Here is a 16891-nt window from a genome sequence, read left to right as displayed (position 1 = left end):
GACCAGAAATGCCTTGCTTGTACTCTTTGCACCATGCGGACCATTTCCATGGTGACGGAGCGTTCGACCACCTCGCTGTATTGCACTGTAACTGGGAGGATGCTGCCCCAAGCTCTGAACCCAGATCAGTTTGATCTTTTTGACACACTGGTTGAGGTCAAGACGAGCTTTGGTAACCTGATCCGGTTGCCAGGCACATAAACTACCTTCGAGTACATATCCCTTTACCCTCGCATACTGGAAACAAGCTCTCTTTAATAGATATCAAAACCAACCTGCGAGGATAGGCATGCGCATTTCTCCCGATCCCTAAATGGGACAATTCTTTATGTGACGTCACGTCTCAGCCGTCTCCACAGAAACTTTTGTCCCCATAGCCAATCAGAAGGTTGAGAACTCCGGGATAGAGGTTCCGTGCGGATCTTTCGCGACATATACTATCAGCACCGGTTACTATTGCTTCTAGACATAAAATATATTCCGTCGGAGGAGGCTGTAGGCTGAGGGTGCGGGTTTGACGTCTATAATGGGATGGTTGCCGCGGTGACGGATTAACCAGAGGAAGCGATATCGGCCTCTTCAGTGGCAGAATTACGGCTCTAAAGATTAATTTTCGAAGAACCATAAAACGGGCAATTCGGTGACACTGTCACCGAGCAGTGTAGCTCGATAACTCGGCAAAGGAACTAAGCTAAAAAGGCTCCGGTTTGGGACGCGACATAGACGGTACTCGGGGTGAACGGCACAGAAGCAACTGGCAATTCTCCTTACACCTCCACAAATGATCAGACCAAATTCAGGAAGCGGTGAATACGAGTGGTAACAGTGGCCGCTTTGGGATGTCGCCAAGTATCAGTGGGCACAGAGGAGGTGCTGCTGTTGGGATCGTATCTATGGACAGAAGAGATGACTAGAAACGCAGACCAAGAAACCCGTTTGGTTCTACTTTTGTATCGCTAATCAACATCTATTATAATGGAACTACAAGGAAAGATTGATTCCTCTAGAAACGGACTTGCACGTTCGGTGCCCATCCAGCGAAAATATCATTAGCAGTAAATGCAGGAGATTTAAATGCGTGTGAATTATTAAATTAATAAGCTATATGATGGAGACTTCAGTTTTCCCTGTTCATTTGTTGCTGTTTCCCTTACTGCTACCACGGTTCCATCTTACGTTTAGAGATTGAGATCTTTCATTTTTCAGCCACTTTATTTGCCGAATTAACTGAATTCACTCGGCAACTACAGGAAAGTTCGAGTTATCGGTATGCTTACACTGATAACATGTTGTACCCAACCGTAGGTCTTACACCTTCAAAAATAAAGCCTTTTCATCCAAAACCATTGACCTGGCTCATATTTCGCCCTGCGCGAGGAGAAAGGCACGGAACAGGACAAAGCAGTGCTGGAACGGCAAAACCTTAAGAACTAATTTCTTTAGCCCGTTTTATTCTGTTGATGGCAGGTGAAGAGAGTTCTGTGAGTGAAATACAATAGAAAACAGAGCGGACGCGTCTGCACAGATAACCTCCCGGAACGGTACAGGCTGGGGGAAAGTGGTGGTCCTTGTGAAACACAGACACGTACAGAAGGGGGGACAAAAAGCCATCGAGATCCGATTAACTGAAAAGGTGAGATCCAAATTAACTGACCATTAACAGGGGTGTAGACGCATGATCACGACATTAACGACAACGTTTATTTAAAGAATTGACACCCAATTTCTTTGGGTATCCCGTTTAACCAGGGGGATTTTTTTTGTTTGATCAATATTTAGCAAACAGGTGCCCACAAAATAATAATCGTAAAAACAGAAAGAGGACGACGACAACGAACATTTCAGTGCCCCGTTAAGGATCATGGAGGGCGATCGGGACATGCACCGCCAGTTTCAGGATTGGTGTCTCAGGACATATGGGGATTCCGGGAAGACAAAGACGGTGACCCGTAAAAAATACGACCGGATTGTACAGCTCCTGAATGGATCCGAGTCCAACTCATCAGACAATGCAAAGTTTAAATTTTGGGTCAAATCTAAAGGATTCCAGCTTGGCGTTCCAGATGATATCATTGGAGGAGAAAAACAAGTGCTCTTCGTTCCAGTTAAAACAACGGTTAGTGCATTGATTATGGTTAATCATCATGACTAAATGTGACTAAGATTTTAGCCTACTGTAACGGCCAATTCCAATTTGGGATGAGTTATCCAGAAATTCTTGCTATAGATCTCGTAATTCACACATTGTTAAAGTGTAGAATCCATCTGAAGGCTGTGGTGTCAATTTTATTTGATGTCCCTCTTAAATAATTGCATTAGATACCATGTGCCAATGGACCCCATATTGCAGCCTATGCATTAATTAAGAGAGGCGCTACAACCCTTTCGTAAAAATGGACTTGTCTTCATAGGGAAATATCACTGCACACATTTTTATTCGGTTGTTTGTAGTCACATACCGAACACAAAAGAATGACATTCACGCGTGTTTTCAGATTTAGAATCCAACAGAACGCATTTTGACTGTTTAATCATTGTGTGCCTTTCGTTCAACCTCATTGTTTCGCTGCAAATAATTATTTAATTGATGAAATCCGTGTTCCGGACTATGACAAAGGCTTCTGTACTGTTATGGAATTCACGGAGGAAACCGTCTCAGCGTTTGCGAATACAGAAGGTCTCCGTTCTGACTCCACATCGTTTGCTCTAATTCTCATAACATTCACATAGAACCACCGTAGTAACTCGCATATAGGGCAGAGAAGTTAAATGGTGGGATTTTACAAAACGCACTCACATTGTTTTCCCACAGAAGCAGTATTCGTGACTTTCCTTGGGCATGGGTGTCCCAGGATTGGGTATTGTTTTGCTCCATACTATTGCTTTTGGAATGGTTACGAAACCATTTCCATTACATTCCATTCTCCAAATATCTCGCTACTGTTTTGGATGAGGTACTGTAAATATTTTATGTGGACAACTGCATATCCTTCAAATCGTAAAATATCTCGTGTTTCAGCTGTGTGTGCATTGTGTGCCTGTGCAGCAACTAGATTTTTGTGGACTCTCTCATTGGATGGTTTGATGCTCCAAATGCTCTTCGGACCAAAAGTGTACATTTTTTGTGTCCTCCCAGGCATCTACATTTTTATGGAGATGCCTGGTACGATGTCCCAAGTGCTAGAGACTACACTAAAAACATTGTATGAAATCGTATTTCGAAATTGTATGTAAACATCTTCATTCTCAACTCTTCAATGGTGTTGTTTTTCTAAAATAAAGTTTGACATATGGTTGACGAGTGGTAACAGTGGCCGCTGTGGCCGGTCTAGGCATTATGATCAGCTGTGGAAAAATGCATTAAATACACCCAATATTTTATTCTTATTTTACATTATATTTCTGTTAAATGCCCATAAGATCAATTCAAGTTCAGTTTTACACAACTGGAAGGACTGCAGGTGGCTACAGGATGCATGCTGACAGCATTTTTTTCAAAAGCCCTAGATGACATTGTGGCTGCCATATTGGATTTTGTAGAGATCTGCAGAATTTCATAAGAACATTCTCAGTATTCTGCAGTGTAAAGTATAATCATGATTGAAATGTTTCTCATATTACAAAGAACATGTTTTCATATGCATGAAATGAACACACTGGAATTTCTGCCGTTTGGGATTGTGTCGAAAATACAAATAAGACTTCTATGGAGACTGTTTATTTCAAAGCAGCAGGCATTAATTAGATGTTTGGCTTGTCTTCTTTGAAAATTAATCACGAAACAAAGAAGCCAATGTAAGCCAATCAATGGCTGTTGATGTGTAACTTTCAAATGAGATCTTACATGATAACTGTTGGTCATGTCAGTGTGAAATCTGATATACCCTTACTCAGTGCACATCCAGGCATGTCTTTGTGGTCATCTATTCATGAGACATGGCCACCATCAGCCACTGAATTTGAATAATTTTGGTAACACCAGTGTTACTTGTAACAGCACCTTCTCATGAAGGGTGGTTGGAAAATGTGCAAAAGTTTGGTGAACATCTTTGTACAAACCATCAAAAAGTTTTTCTCTTAAACATAAAGCATGGTAAAAAAAAAAAACACAAAAAACATAGCAGCAGTAAGCCAATCAGATTGCAAGGAAATGCTTTAAGTGAAACATCTAAAATCAATAAAATGGAATGAAGCTTCAGTAAGACAGAGACCAGTAGTGCCATCATGCCAAACATTTTGTCAATCGGTCACATGGCACAGCCTTCATACTGAATTTTTTTTCTGAAAAGGAATAGCAGGACTATGCTACTTGATAAATATTCTACTTCTATGCCACAGAAAAGCTTTTTACTGTACATATAGCATATTATATACATGGTAATATACTATAGATGATAGTTTGTGTTTATAGTTTGTAATATACTAAAACTTTCAAAAATTATACTTCATATGAATGGAAACACAGCCAACATCAAAATAATACATTTCAATCAAGTGCAAACAGCTGTAAGTCATGTGGACATCTGTCCATTTTTGATCATAGAATAAGTCTGCACACAGAATAAGTTGACTTTTTGGCATAATCAGACTATTCACTTGGGTTTAATACACTAATTTCTTGGTGTATTCAGAGTGGATTCACCTTGTCAATGGCAATATGCACATACTCAACCTCTCAACTGACGTAAGTAAAAAAAGAGGCTCAACTGGCATTATTGATGTTTCTGCAGCATTCAGTAGTGTTTTCTTGTTAAGAGTCAGGCGTGTTGTGCCCCATCTATTCTGTATTTTAGCAAAAAGTGTCAATGAGAGAAAACTTTCGACAGCTTCCCTTTGTGGCTTGTTGTTGCCCTGTGCTGGTAGAAGGCTGGAAAAAGGCTGAAACTGATCCAAGGTCTGCGCTCGGGGCAGAATCTCTCCACACTGGTGGCTGTGCTGTGTATCCTAGCAACAGCTCACTCACCTCATTGCACTTCCTGCTGCCACCTCTTCGTGGCAGACAAGATTTTTTCCTCATTCATTTTTCTTGCTTAATCGTCATATTTTTGTAACTCCATGTAGTATGTCCGTGTCAATTCCATGTGCCATTTTAAATATTTCATGGCAACCTTATCTTAACGTTAGGGCAGCAAGAAAGTCTCTGGGACTGTAAATGCGGTTTTAATGTAATTAGTAATTACTCTGGCAGTGGGGTACATTGTAGTGAACTCTCACAATTCAAACTCACATGTATAATATCGTCCGACAATTTAGCATGAAAAACATCAGTTAATGTTACAGCCTGAGTCAGTACATGGCTCTCCACTGAGTTTTTCTTCCCGGTGGACAGTTTCAAGCACTTGTGCAGACAGCCTCATATCTCTCACATGCTGCTGTAATCTGGGGCTTGGGGCAGCTCTGTGACTGACCCAAAATCAGAGGTCGGATCTAACCTTGTGATCTGGAAAAGCCAGAGCGAAATTAATTCTGTTTAGTTTCCTTCATTCATGCTGTGCAAAATATTGATGACAAAATAGAGGGCAAAGTTATACTAGCTAACATTACTTGTAAGCTTTCATAGAATATGTTTTGAATGTACTTTGATTTATTAGTTTGACAGACATACATTTAAGTTGCCAAAGTGAGATTAAGCATTTAGTTAAGAAGCTAGTCAGCTATCAGTAGTTATAACAACAAACTGAATTCAGCTACATACGGTATAGCTAGCTTACTGTATTTTAAAACCTGCACAGGGAAGTTAAAGCGCTGGCTTTTCCATAAGTAAAAGCTCTCTGACTGCTGTCTTTATACTCTTTTAGAAAGCTTGTGTAAGTTTTGATAGCCTGCCATTCCTCCAGTTTATTCTGAGAGAGAAAACTGTCCCACTTTTTTCAGAATGGTTGGATGTGAGTCACTGCTAGAAAATGATGTGTTGAACGTTGAACTGACCTATTGATTAAGGGGCAGACCTGGGGAGTAAATCCATGAGTTGTGTGATTGAAGGGTTCTTGCATTTAAGTGCAAAGGTTATGTTCGAATACCGTTAATGTCAGCTTATCATCTAGAGTTTATTTGCATTTTAAACACAATTTTTCCACAGAGATGTGTGAAGGGCAATACAAGTGCCCATTAAGAAATGCTTTCAGCAAGCATGCTGATATCTAATCATTTGATTACTTACTAGATTCATTAAGAATTTGAGTGCTCTGTAAATGCAACCCTCTGGAAGTGTCTTCTGTTGTAGCTTTTTCTTGGAGCAACTACATATCATAGGGAATCTCTGTACTTCTGTGTGCACAGTCCTGTTATTTTCTGGCAGAAATGTGGTTGGCCTAGTGATTTCCCTGGAATACTGGCGGTGGTCCACCAAGCACCAATTCAGTGGATGCACAAAGAGTCATGTTCAGTGTGAGTAAGGCTGGAGAACAGCTTGGATAAACTAAGACTGGTGAAAGGCAGGATATTATCGGAAACAAGGGCCCGATCCCAGTCATAAGCATGTAGAGGTCGTGCAAGCAAGCTAGGTTGCAAAAGTTCAGTTGACCTGGTCCATAATGCTATCTCTCTGAGGATACATGGACATCATTTTGCTTTTGTGTAGGCCCAGGTCAATGGACATGTAGAATGGCAGAGATCTGTATGGAAGATTTTTAACAGGATATAGGTTTTTGGGACACACAGATGGTCCAAGTGACTCTGAGGACATACTTTTACAGCCTTCATATTGATATGCTGATAATCTTTTTACTTTTAGATTTATGCACCTAAAACGAAAATTTTGCACATGTGCAGGTAACCATGGAATGTTTATAAGAAGAGACCAGACTGCTGTTGCTAGGCAATATTTTACCCACCAGATGTTTCCCTGGTTTGATGAAGAATTTGGAATATTATCATAGCAAGCTATATGCATATCCACATTTTTTTTTTTAAAACAACACCATATTGCCCCCCCCCCCCCACCAATACCAAATATATGTTTTAAAAATGTTATTCATCCCTTATGTTTGAGCCAGCGAATACTTCAGTGGAAGTGCAGAAAGGTGGAATGATTGGCTAAAGTGATATGAGTTGATAGACACCCGATTTCCCCCTTGTTCGCCCTTACTTTGTAAATGATAGTTGAGCATCACACTGGCTAGACCACAACACCTTCCTGTCCTTGTACAGGCAAGCTCTAAGGTGAGGCATAGGGTTGTCATGACTCCTCCAATACATTCCCCTGCAGCCAATAGCTATTTCACATACTATGCGTCTCTCGGGTTGGAAATAAAAAACTGTCTTCTTACTCATCATGGAATGTGTCAGCAATCTAGTACAGCTCACGTTTGTAATCCAGTCACAATGTTTGAAATCCAATATGCCACAAGAACGTATATTTGCATACTTTGCGAAAACAAATTCTGAATTTTCCTTATCACCGTTAAAAAGGAGTGCTGTGGCGATTGTGAAAATAGTCACATCTTTATCAGGCGCCTGAGTAGCTAAACTGACATCAGTGAGAAACAATAAATCCTCCAATTGCCAGTGACTCCTCTGTAGTGAACTGGGGGACTTGCAATGTATAAAATTTCCATTAGTTGATGGTAAGTACATTTACTCTATTGGACAATTGCATGTCTTACTTTCTGTGCATACGCAGACAAAATGTTTACCCCCCCCCCCCCCCCCCCCCAACCCCTTTTTTAGCATAATAAAATTAATTTTTGTAACTCTTAAAAGGGGGGTTTGCCTTATAATATTTGGGCCAATGTGGCAATAATAAGAAAATGTATGTATATGGCATTGTCCAGGTATTTCCCTGAAATAGCTTTACAAGGAGTACCGAAAACAATAATTTAAGAAAAAAATACAACAAAAAACAACCATTATATTAACAGTACCCCACGTAAGATGATTTTTGAGAGTGCAGAACAACGTAGAACATCGCTTTGTAGCTGCACCGCAGAATCATGCGCTTTAGGGCATCTATAAGTGTTCACACGAAAAAGTCAGTTGTTTGGCCAGAGTTAGCTGTGAGTGACAGATCAGTTCTCCTTTACCCGGTTTGCTCTCGAATGTAGCCGATTTTATTCAGGTGCCCCGAGGCTGTGCCATATGCTCTGTTGAACCCATCTCCATTCATGTAAAAAGGGCGCTCTGACACTTTTCTCTGCTGTCTCCTCTGTAGACTTGACTCAAAATTATGACTATGTAAACACTGCATTTGCTGCGCTTTGCTACGTTTGTATCTATTTTATCTACGATTTACCGAGCACCGTTGCGTCTCTGAAAGCTGTCTCAAAGCACACTGTTGTTTCTCAGATGGCAGTACATGAACAACTAGGAAGTAACCACTGTTACACTATCACATTACTTTCATATCCAGAGTGTCTTACAAAGCTGACATATTTTTCGCATTATCCATTTGTACAGCTGGATATTTACTGAGGCAATTCGGGTTAAGTACATTGCCCAAGGGGTACAACAGCAATGTCCCACCTGGGAACTGAACCAACAACCCTTCGGGTTATGAGCCCTGCTCCCTTCGCAGTGCCACATTATCCTGCTATCATTTGCATAAAAAATACATGCATTATGATAATTTATTTTGGAACTCTTTGAAAATGCATAGTTGGAAATAACACGAAACATCCTGGAATTAGGCCATTTGTGTGGAATTAAGCCTTTTCCGGCCTTCGGTAAATGAACCGTGCGATACCGCAGTGCCAAGTGTAAGTGACAAAAGCAGGCCTTGCCTGAGGCTGCTCCCTCTCTCCACGGGACCATGCGCTCACACCAGAGCAAGGGGCTGGGAATTCTATCTGGGTTGCCATGGAGATGGTTTATTATACTCGCCTGCAGCCTGTGTTCCAAACCAACGGCTTCACAAGTGAAGGGGAACACCAAAGAGGATTACAGGCAGTGTGGTAACACCACGGACAGTAGATTGGAAATGTTGTAATTATTCTGCAGTTCTTGCTCACCGATTCTTGCGAGTGAGAGATAGCCAAGGCTGAATTTCTCAGGGAGAAAGCCCTGCATAGAGAAACACTGTATTGACTGTCAGTTTTTGTCTTTGGCAGAAAAATGTTTATCCTCATAAATATTGATATTACAGCAACCACTGATGATACTCAGCTTCCTTGATTAGAGAAGAATGTTATATTAAAGAGATTGAGAATGAGGTGAAATGAGATTTATAGGCCAAATTCACACTGATCATGGATAAAGTGGGTTTTCTCCATGGGGTTTTGAGCTAATTATGCCTGAACAACAGGTGGGGGAAGGAGTCTTGTATGACTGAAATCAAACTGCCATTGTCACCACGAACATCTTTCATGCAAACAATTCATAAATGAACCAGATATTGTACAAAATGAAAACTGCTTACAACTGCTGAAAACCGTTACAAAAATGGACAAAGGTGCAGGACGTCAATGCATATAGGCAGAGGTTGTGTTTGAAGACAGCTGGTTGTGAATATCTTTAAATGCCCCAGTGATGTATATTTTCAAAATTACTACAGTGATGGTCACCTATAGCTCTGGCATGAACATTAGCTAATGATCATGAGGTATTTAAGGAAACCTTTGAATATCCAGATGGCGCCAAAAAACATTAAGGTGGCTACCCTACTGTTTAGACAGAGAGGAATATTCCATAAGGCTTCTAGTCATCACAATTTTAGTTCTTATCTAGTGAAATCTTGTGCCAAAGAACTAGACCATGTTTTTCTAGGCCCTTCTTTCATATCTCTGGACACTCCTGTCATACCCAAAGAGTAGAGACTCCTCTCCTAAAGACACCTTGCCAAAAGCAGTGTAATGACTATGGCTCACTGCCTCTGACCTCAGCCATAATTAAAACTGGAAAGGACTTTCATCGGAAATCTGAGACACATTACGGGGCAGCGTTGTAGTCAGGTCACTTAACCTCAAGTGCAAGTCCAGTCTTTATTCACCAGTGCTCAGTACTCCCACTAACAAAGATGAAAAAAGTCAGATATGAGATTACAAAATGAGAGAGAGAAGCATTGAATCCAAATCAAATCTTTATTATTATTATTTTTTTTAAATTAGATTTGGTAAGACAATCAATGTCACTGGCGTATGTATGTAAAGTATGTAAAAAATACAAATCTGCAAATGATTTTAGTTGCAGAGGTCCTTAAGGTTTAATTATGACCCAACACTAGATAAAAATTTAATATTTAAGAGATTGTAAATCTTAATGTATTACACGCCCTCGTTTCCCAGGTCCTCTGTGATTTAAAAGATATACATATAGCATGTACAACAGTGTATCATGATTTTTAAGTACAATTCTAAACAACATGCATAATTTATTCACAATAATCAAGTATTCCAGCAATAACTTAACATTATAGCCATCCCTATTAGTATTCCCCCTGTCTTGTACTACCTTGGACAATTGTAGCTATGACACTCTAGTTCTGCTAGTAGTAGCATCAATTATGCTAGCCATTATAGTTAATATTAGCACATGTAGCAACTATTATCACACATTACACTCATATAATTCCCTTTCTACATAAATGCTGGTTAAATGGCCATTGTTACAATGATATCTTTATAATACATCATACATTACATACATTTATAATACATCTTTAAAATTCACTTGTCACCATTCTCTGGAATTCTGAACTGGAATTCCCTATTGTAAGATGGCATTTTGCTCTAGGTAATTTAGCAAGCTAGCATGATATGACTGGCTACCTGGTGCAGATTTATTGCTGATGATATTGCAACCTTGCAGCAGGTGACCTGAAATGGTAGCTAGCTAGCAATATTTGCATCATGAGCAAGTGAATCAACTAAGACTGACTGGAGGGTTTTTTTTTTTTTTTGATGGGTTAGATTATTTATCGTGGCTAACTTATGTGAGTCTTGTTAGTTCAATCCACACAGGACTTGAGTACAGCAACACTGGGTAAAGCAGAACCTTTCCAGTAGGTATACAGGAATGGGCACAGCACAGAAGACACTTTGGTGACTGTAGCTCTCATGGCAGGTTGTCATGGCATTCAGCATTATTCAGCCCAGATCCTTCTCTCCAACATGAAATGTCTAAATATTTACCCATATCTCGCACTGGTACCTTTCCTTCCTTACAAACACACTACAAGTAGTTAAACTGAAAAATGCATGCTCATCTCTTACATTTATCAGCTGTGGAACAAGGTTATGCCAGCTCTTTTTATATTGTTAAATGTTCTCAGTTACACCTCTTCAAAAGTAATGAGGAGGAGAGGCTGTATCATAAAACCATAATAAAGTTAAATGAACAGAACAGGCCATTCAGCCTGTTTTGGTTGTACACTCAAGTGTATATGGCACTGTCAAGCCTGGTGTTGAAAACTAAGTGTTTTTGCTTCTGGTAAGCTGTTTCATTCATTAACAACTCTGTGTAGAAAGAAATACTTTCCAGAGACAGTGTGAAATTTACCTTTAATTTATACCGATTCTCTCTTGTTCTGCTGACAGAGCTCAGCCTGAAATAGACTCTGCCATCCACTTTAATAAGGCATCTTGTAAATTTAGCAACTTCAATAAAAATCCCTTACTTTCCCTTTGTTGGCGTTTGCTAGTCAGCTAGTCGCATTCACAAGCAAGCTAACAAACACAGCAAAGACCAAAATCAGCAGCACGGGTTAGCCACATTCATACTACCCAGTACCTCTGCCTCACATAAACCTTAAAGTAGGTCTGAAAATCAGTAGGGATCTCAACTGCTCCCTGAAAACAGAACGTGAGCTGTTTGAAACTGACCTAGCAATATTGGAATCATTTTCTAGATACAAGATTCATGAATGAAAATATCCATCAATTCATTACATAGGTCTGGTTAGGTGGCTGGAGGCATAGCCATTGAATGGTCATGACAGGCAATAGGTAGGGTTCTTCCAATTTGTTAAAAACTCATTTAGAATCCCCACATTCATCAGGCCTCACTCACAAGGTACACGGTCACGCAGTGTTTCTTTGGCTAAATCTGCTGGCTTTATTTTTTTTTACCTTACAGGATGGTGTGGGAGTGGATGAAAAAGTTTCCTTGAGGCAAGTTGCTGTGGTGGAGGATTTCTTTGACATTATTTACTCCATGCACGTCGAGAATGGAACCAACGGAGAGAAAACGCGGAAGCACGCTGGGCAAAAGAGAACGTACAAGGCGGTAAGTACACTCTTAAGGCCAGCCCACACGAAAAAACATACTGAAGCTCCGCAGATTGAAATCCGTTCCAGCAAAGGCGGACACCTGAAGGAGCTGGCTGCTGCACTTACATCTTTTTTTGATCTGAATAAAAAATGTATGGGTCATGCATAAATTCATATACTGTTCACATGTTGAGGTTTCCTGATATATGTACATGTTTATGTATATATACTTGTTCCTTTGGTGTATTATTCAGAAGATGTATTTAAAGTTGAAAAGTCTTTACGTGGGATTCACAAAAAATACAAATGTAATTAAAATATAAAACATTTGGAGGATCTCCCATCACAATGTCATAGGAAAATTTTGACTTTCATGCCCTCTCTGGGGTGTAGCCACCTCAGCCCTGAGTTTTGCCTGCGGTATCTACAGCTCTGTCAACTAACAGCACCAAATAGGTATTGTCTACTTATATGATTTATAACGTGCATAGCATTTGAGATGCAATATATGCCAAATCACAAATGTTAAACTCCATACTCATGGACAGCTTTACTTTGAACAAGGAGACAGTCACAAACGTCTGTTTTCAAAAGGTTGGTGAACTGGCCTGTATGGAATGTGAATAACAAAGTTGAAATAAAGCTAAAAATAAGTTAAAAAGCAAAAAAAAAAAAAAAAAAAAGACAATTACTAGTCATTATATCATCAACTCACACTGCACACATCTGGTAACAATAGCAAATATTCCCTCTTAATTCCTAACAAGAGACTTGAATTCTTTTCAGTTGCAGAACACAATGCACTCCACAGAAAATTACCTTCTACCTTCTGCAAACTTATGTGTGATACCCTGGGACTGAACGGACACACATGGCTGCCTTATCAGATCAAGATTTGCAATACAGAGACTTGGACACCATGGGAAGTTGTCATTATTTAACCAGAGATGTCAGTGCCTATGACCATTCAAACTGACATTTCACCACATATTGCTGAGCTGCAGTTGACAGCAATGATAGAAAAGCTGAGTGCAAATAAAGGCAGTCAGGACACACTCCAAAACTACAACAGGGCAGCCAGCTGGTAGGCAGAATCAAGAACTTAGGTCATGTCACACTGCTGAATGCTAATGGTCATGATGCAATGCACACCAGGGACAAGAACCTGCTCATGTGAATTTAAGGAAGAACGGACAGATATCCTGCACTGCTTTTTAGAGTACTAAGCAAAGAGGTATTTTGTTGAATCCCAAGGAAATCAAGTGTTGCCGATTCATGGTTGTGTGGATGCATCCCTGTGGAGGTTCTGCAAATTAAACTGGAGAAGGGTGAATCAATGAGCTTGTGCAGGACACAGAAATCCACTGCCAATGTGTACCTCAGTGTCTTCCAGTTCTGGTCCTGGGGGCACTCAATGCATGCTTCTATTCATTTCAGCTGAACTCTCAATTAATTAGGTTTGATTGAGCTATTAATGAGGCTTCCAAGCTGACAGCAGCAGAAGCCTGTTGTTCTTGCCGTTTTTCTTTTCTTCAGTTACCTTTGCCACAACTATAATGCAACCATCACCAAATTTGATATCAAAATCAGGAAAGGTCTTACAAGGTCTTCATACTTTTTGGGAGCACTTCTGCTCACTTTACATTAAACTATCCAGCTAAATGACACTTGGCTTGCGTGCCAGGTATCTTTTTGGTAGCCAAGTAGCTTTGCAAATAACTTACTGGATAGACAGTTGGATAGCTAGTTGGCCAGCTATGTCCTGCACATGATTCCATCATAAATGAGCTTTGCTCAATAGTACTTGCTGGTCTTTACCACATCATGTCTATTTGCATTAACATTAAAATAGCTTTGAGCCTGTACTGTATCAATAAGTGTGGAATAGGCAAATATTTCTACTGCACTTAGACAACCTATGATGACATCTCAAAAATCATGACTGACTAGCAATACAAGCCTGGCTAACAAGCAATTATGTTGCATGCAGTCCAAGAAACTTCCAGCAGTACATTCTTCCAGAGATTTTACCTGGATTTTATTTCAATCAACTGATTTTGAATCTGCTGGTCTAAAGTGTTCTGTCTAGGGCCTCTGGGCCTTATGATAATCTCTGGTTGCTCATGAACTTTCCTTTAAAAAAGTCTGTAAACTTTTTCTCAGATTTCAGAAACCTATGCATTTCTGCCACGAGAAGCGGTGACAAGGTTTCTCATGAGCTGTTCTGAATGCCAGAAGAGAATGCATTTGAACCCAGATGGAGGAGAACACAAAGGTGAGTTCAGTTTCATTTTCTTACAGCACTACATTATGGTTGCTAGTGTGCCATTTATTAATGATGACAGAGCACAAGAGTCAGTGGTGTACTTGCAGTCTCCTACCTGTGTCAGTATATTTAAAACATTTCATGGCTTCAGGGTGCCTTACTGTTTTTATGAAACAGGTTTACAGAGTTTGGTATGAAGAACTTACTTTCCCATGAACATGAGCAATATATAAGAATAACTTTTTTTTTGCTTGAAAGGCACGTATCATTTTGCCAAAGTATAATTCATAGCTCATTAACCTGCTTATTTTGTCGTCTTAAGTGAACATACATATCCAAACATTGTACAGTCTAAATATTTGAGGTTTCTCAGAGGATTTGATTCTCATTTTGATGAATAATGATATGCCTTATATAAGTAATTCACCATTGTCAGTAGAGGTTACGTAGTCACAAAGCGCTAATCATGTAATGTGTTTAATATTTCATATTTATATATGAACTATAGGACCCCCACTGCTCTGTACTTAAAGTGCCACCAAGCTATCCATATAATCTACCTAGTTGCCTGCATCCCACCTCATCAGCAACATGTCCTTTTCAGAAAAAATGGAGCTCATGTAACAGTGCATCTTCCATGTATTGTTTTCCCGTTTCATTTTTTTTCCTTAGACAGTATTACAAACACTTAAATAGCTATGGAACAGTGGCAGGAGGCATGCTTTTGAAAAGCAGTCAATGATTGTATTTAAGCGTGCTTAATTTGTTAAGGCACGAGTCCCCAGTAATTTATAAAGGGGGAATTCTGATGCTTTTAATAGTCTACATTAAAAATGTAAAGGTAAATAAAAATAAATGGTCTGGAGAACACACAGTTGGGCATAGTATATCAAGTATGTTGAACTATATAAAAGTAGGTTCTAAGATTTAGGAGTAATTTAATTTTATAGGAGGAAACAATTATAAGTAATCCACCCAGATAGGAACAATCTTGGCAATTTACACGCACAGACTAATGATGAAAAGCACCGAGTAGGAAGACGGCAACACGTGGAAACACTGAGCTGCAGAAAATCCACTACCTGAGATGTTTGGTTCTTTTCTGTGTGCAGTTCTTTGTTTTCCTTGTTAAGCACCTTGGTAAAACACCTTCTGGCTATACCATTTCTCTTGTGCACACAATAAAATAATGGCTTGGTGAAATACTTAATGGAGTTTTTGCGGGGAGAGCAGCGGGAAAGTCCAAAGAATGAATGCTGCAGCCTATTATTCCCTTACGTGTCATGCCAGCATTGAAAATAAAAATGAAATGCACATTTTGATATGTTAAAGAAAAATGCATCTTAAATGATTATATCGTGGTAAAGAGCATATTGAGGATGTATGTGTAAATTTTGCTGATGAACACTTTAAAGAAAAAAGCAAACTAAAATTTGTACAAAACGCATGAATTCAGTTCGAATACCGCTTTGATTTATTTTGATAAATGGCATTATTAATGACATTTCTCTGTATTTCTCATCAAACCTGTCAGCATCTCATTAATTTCTTGTGTGCCATGATTTTCAATATGAATTAAATATGGATTTGTCTCGAAAAATGTGTCTGTCCATATAAAACATTTGCAAATGTTTTATATGGGACAGACACATTTTCTGTCACAAAAATTCAGTGTTCCGAGATAAAGGTAATTAATGACAGAAGTTCTGTAAGATGTTTTTGTAAGGGTCAGACAAGATGCTGTTTACAAAGGCGATGAGTGGGAAAATATTAGCTTTGATATTAAATGTAAGGAATTGTTAGATTAAAGTAATGCCGCTGCAAATCATTTGCTGGTATTTCTGTCTTTTCAGAAAACGGAAAGCCTCCCGCGTTAGTCACCAGCATAATCGACTACAACATGCCAATTACCATGGCCTACATGAAGCACATGAAGCTACAACTGTTGAATTCCCATAATGACGAGGTAAAAGGACAAGTTCAGTTGTGTATCGATTAAGCCTGGGAGCTTAGCACCAAAGGCAGCCTGCTATTTTTGTTTGGATTTTTTTTTCTTTCAGAAAAATAGCCATATAACTCAGACTCTCAGAGAAAACTCTGGAAATGCTGAAGGGTTGTATGGGGCTTTGGCAGTAGGCCACACACTCAGAGTGGTACTGATTGGACTCTTGTCGGCGCTCTAGTAGTCAGTTGATTGCTGTAAGGAAGATATAAAAAATTGCACAGAGCCACAAAACTTGGCAGGCTAATCCTTCTCCTCATGCTAACCTCTACAAATTTGGCTTAGTTTATAATTCAAGCCACAACTGCGCAGCTGTGATTCACACACAAATATATAACACATTTTCTTAACTTTTTTAAAAAAAGTTGTGATGTTCTACTTTGATGTATCTAAGTTTTCTGCATTTATTCCTCAGTCCAAATAGATGCCTGAAGCCACACCACACCAATCACATGATCTGCTGGCTATTTCATCAAAAATGTC

At 39.5% G+C, this 16891-nt stretch overlaps 1 protein-coding gene across 4 annotated transcripts in view; it reads left to right on the top strand.

Annotated features, from left to right (window-relative positions):
* The first annotated feature begins 402 nt into the window (after positions 1-402).
* Positions 403-16891, top strand: part of LOC118771123 (nucleolar protein 4-like) — a 48606-nt gene continuing 32117 nt past the window's right edge. For 3 of the 4 annotated variants that reach the window (XM_036519009.1, XM_036519007.1, XM_036519010.1), the window contains exons 1-4: positions 403-2116; positions 12007-12156; positions 14304-14415; positions 16260-16372. In XM_036519009.1, coding sequence (XP_036374902.1) covers positions 1862-2116; positions 12007-12156; positions 14304-14415; positions 16260-16372 — 630 coding nt within the window. In that variant the 5' untranslated portion in view covers positions 403-1861. The remainder of the gene's footprint in view (positions 2117-12006; positions 12157-14303; positions 14416-16259; positions 16373-16891) is intronic. The other variant, XM_036519008.1, reaches the window with a different exon arrangement.

Source organism: Megalops cyprinoides, chromosome 24, assembly GCF_013368585.1.
Source record: "Megalops cyprinoides isolate fMegCyp1 chromosome 24, fMegCyp1.pri, whole genome shotgun sequence".
NCBI classification, from domain to species: Eukaryota; Metazoa; Chordata; class Actinopteri; order Elopiformes; family Megalopidae; genus Megalops; species Megalops cyprinoides.
The sequence above is the reverse complement of the archived record's forward strand: the minus strand, read 5'-3'. Positions and strand labels throughout refer to the sequence as shown.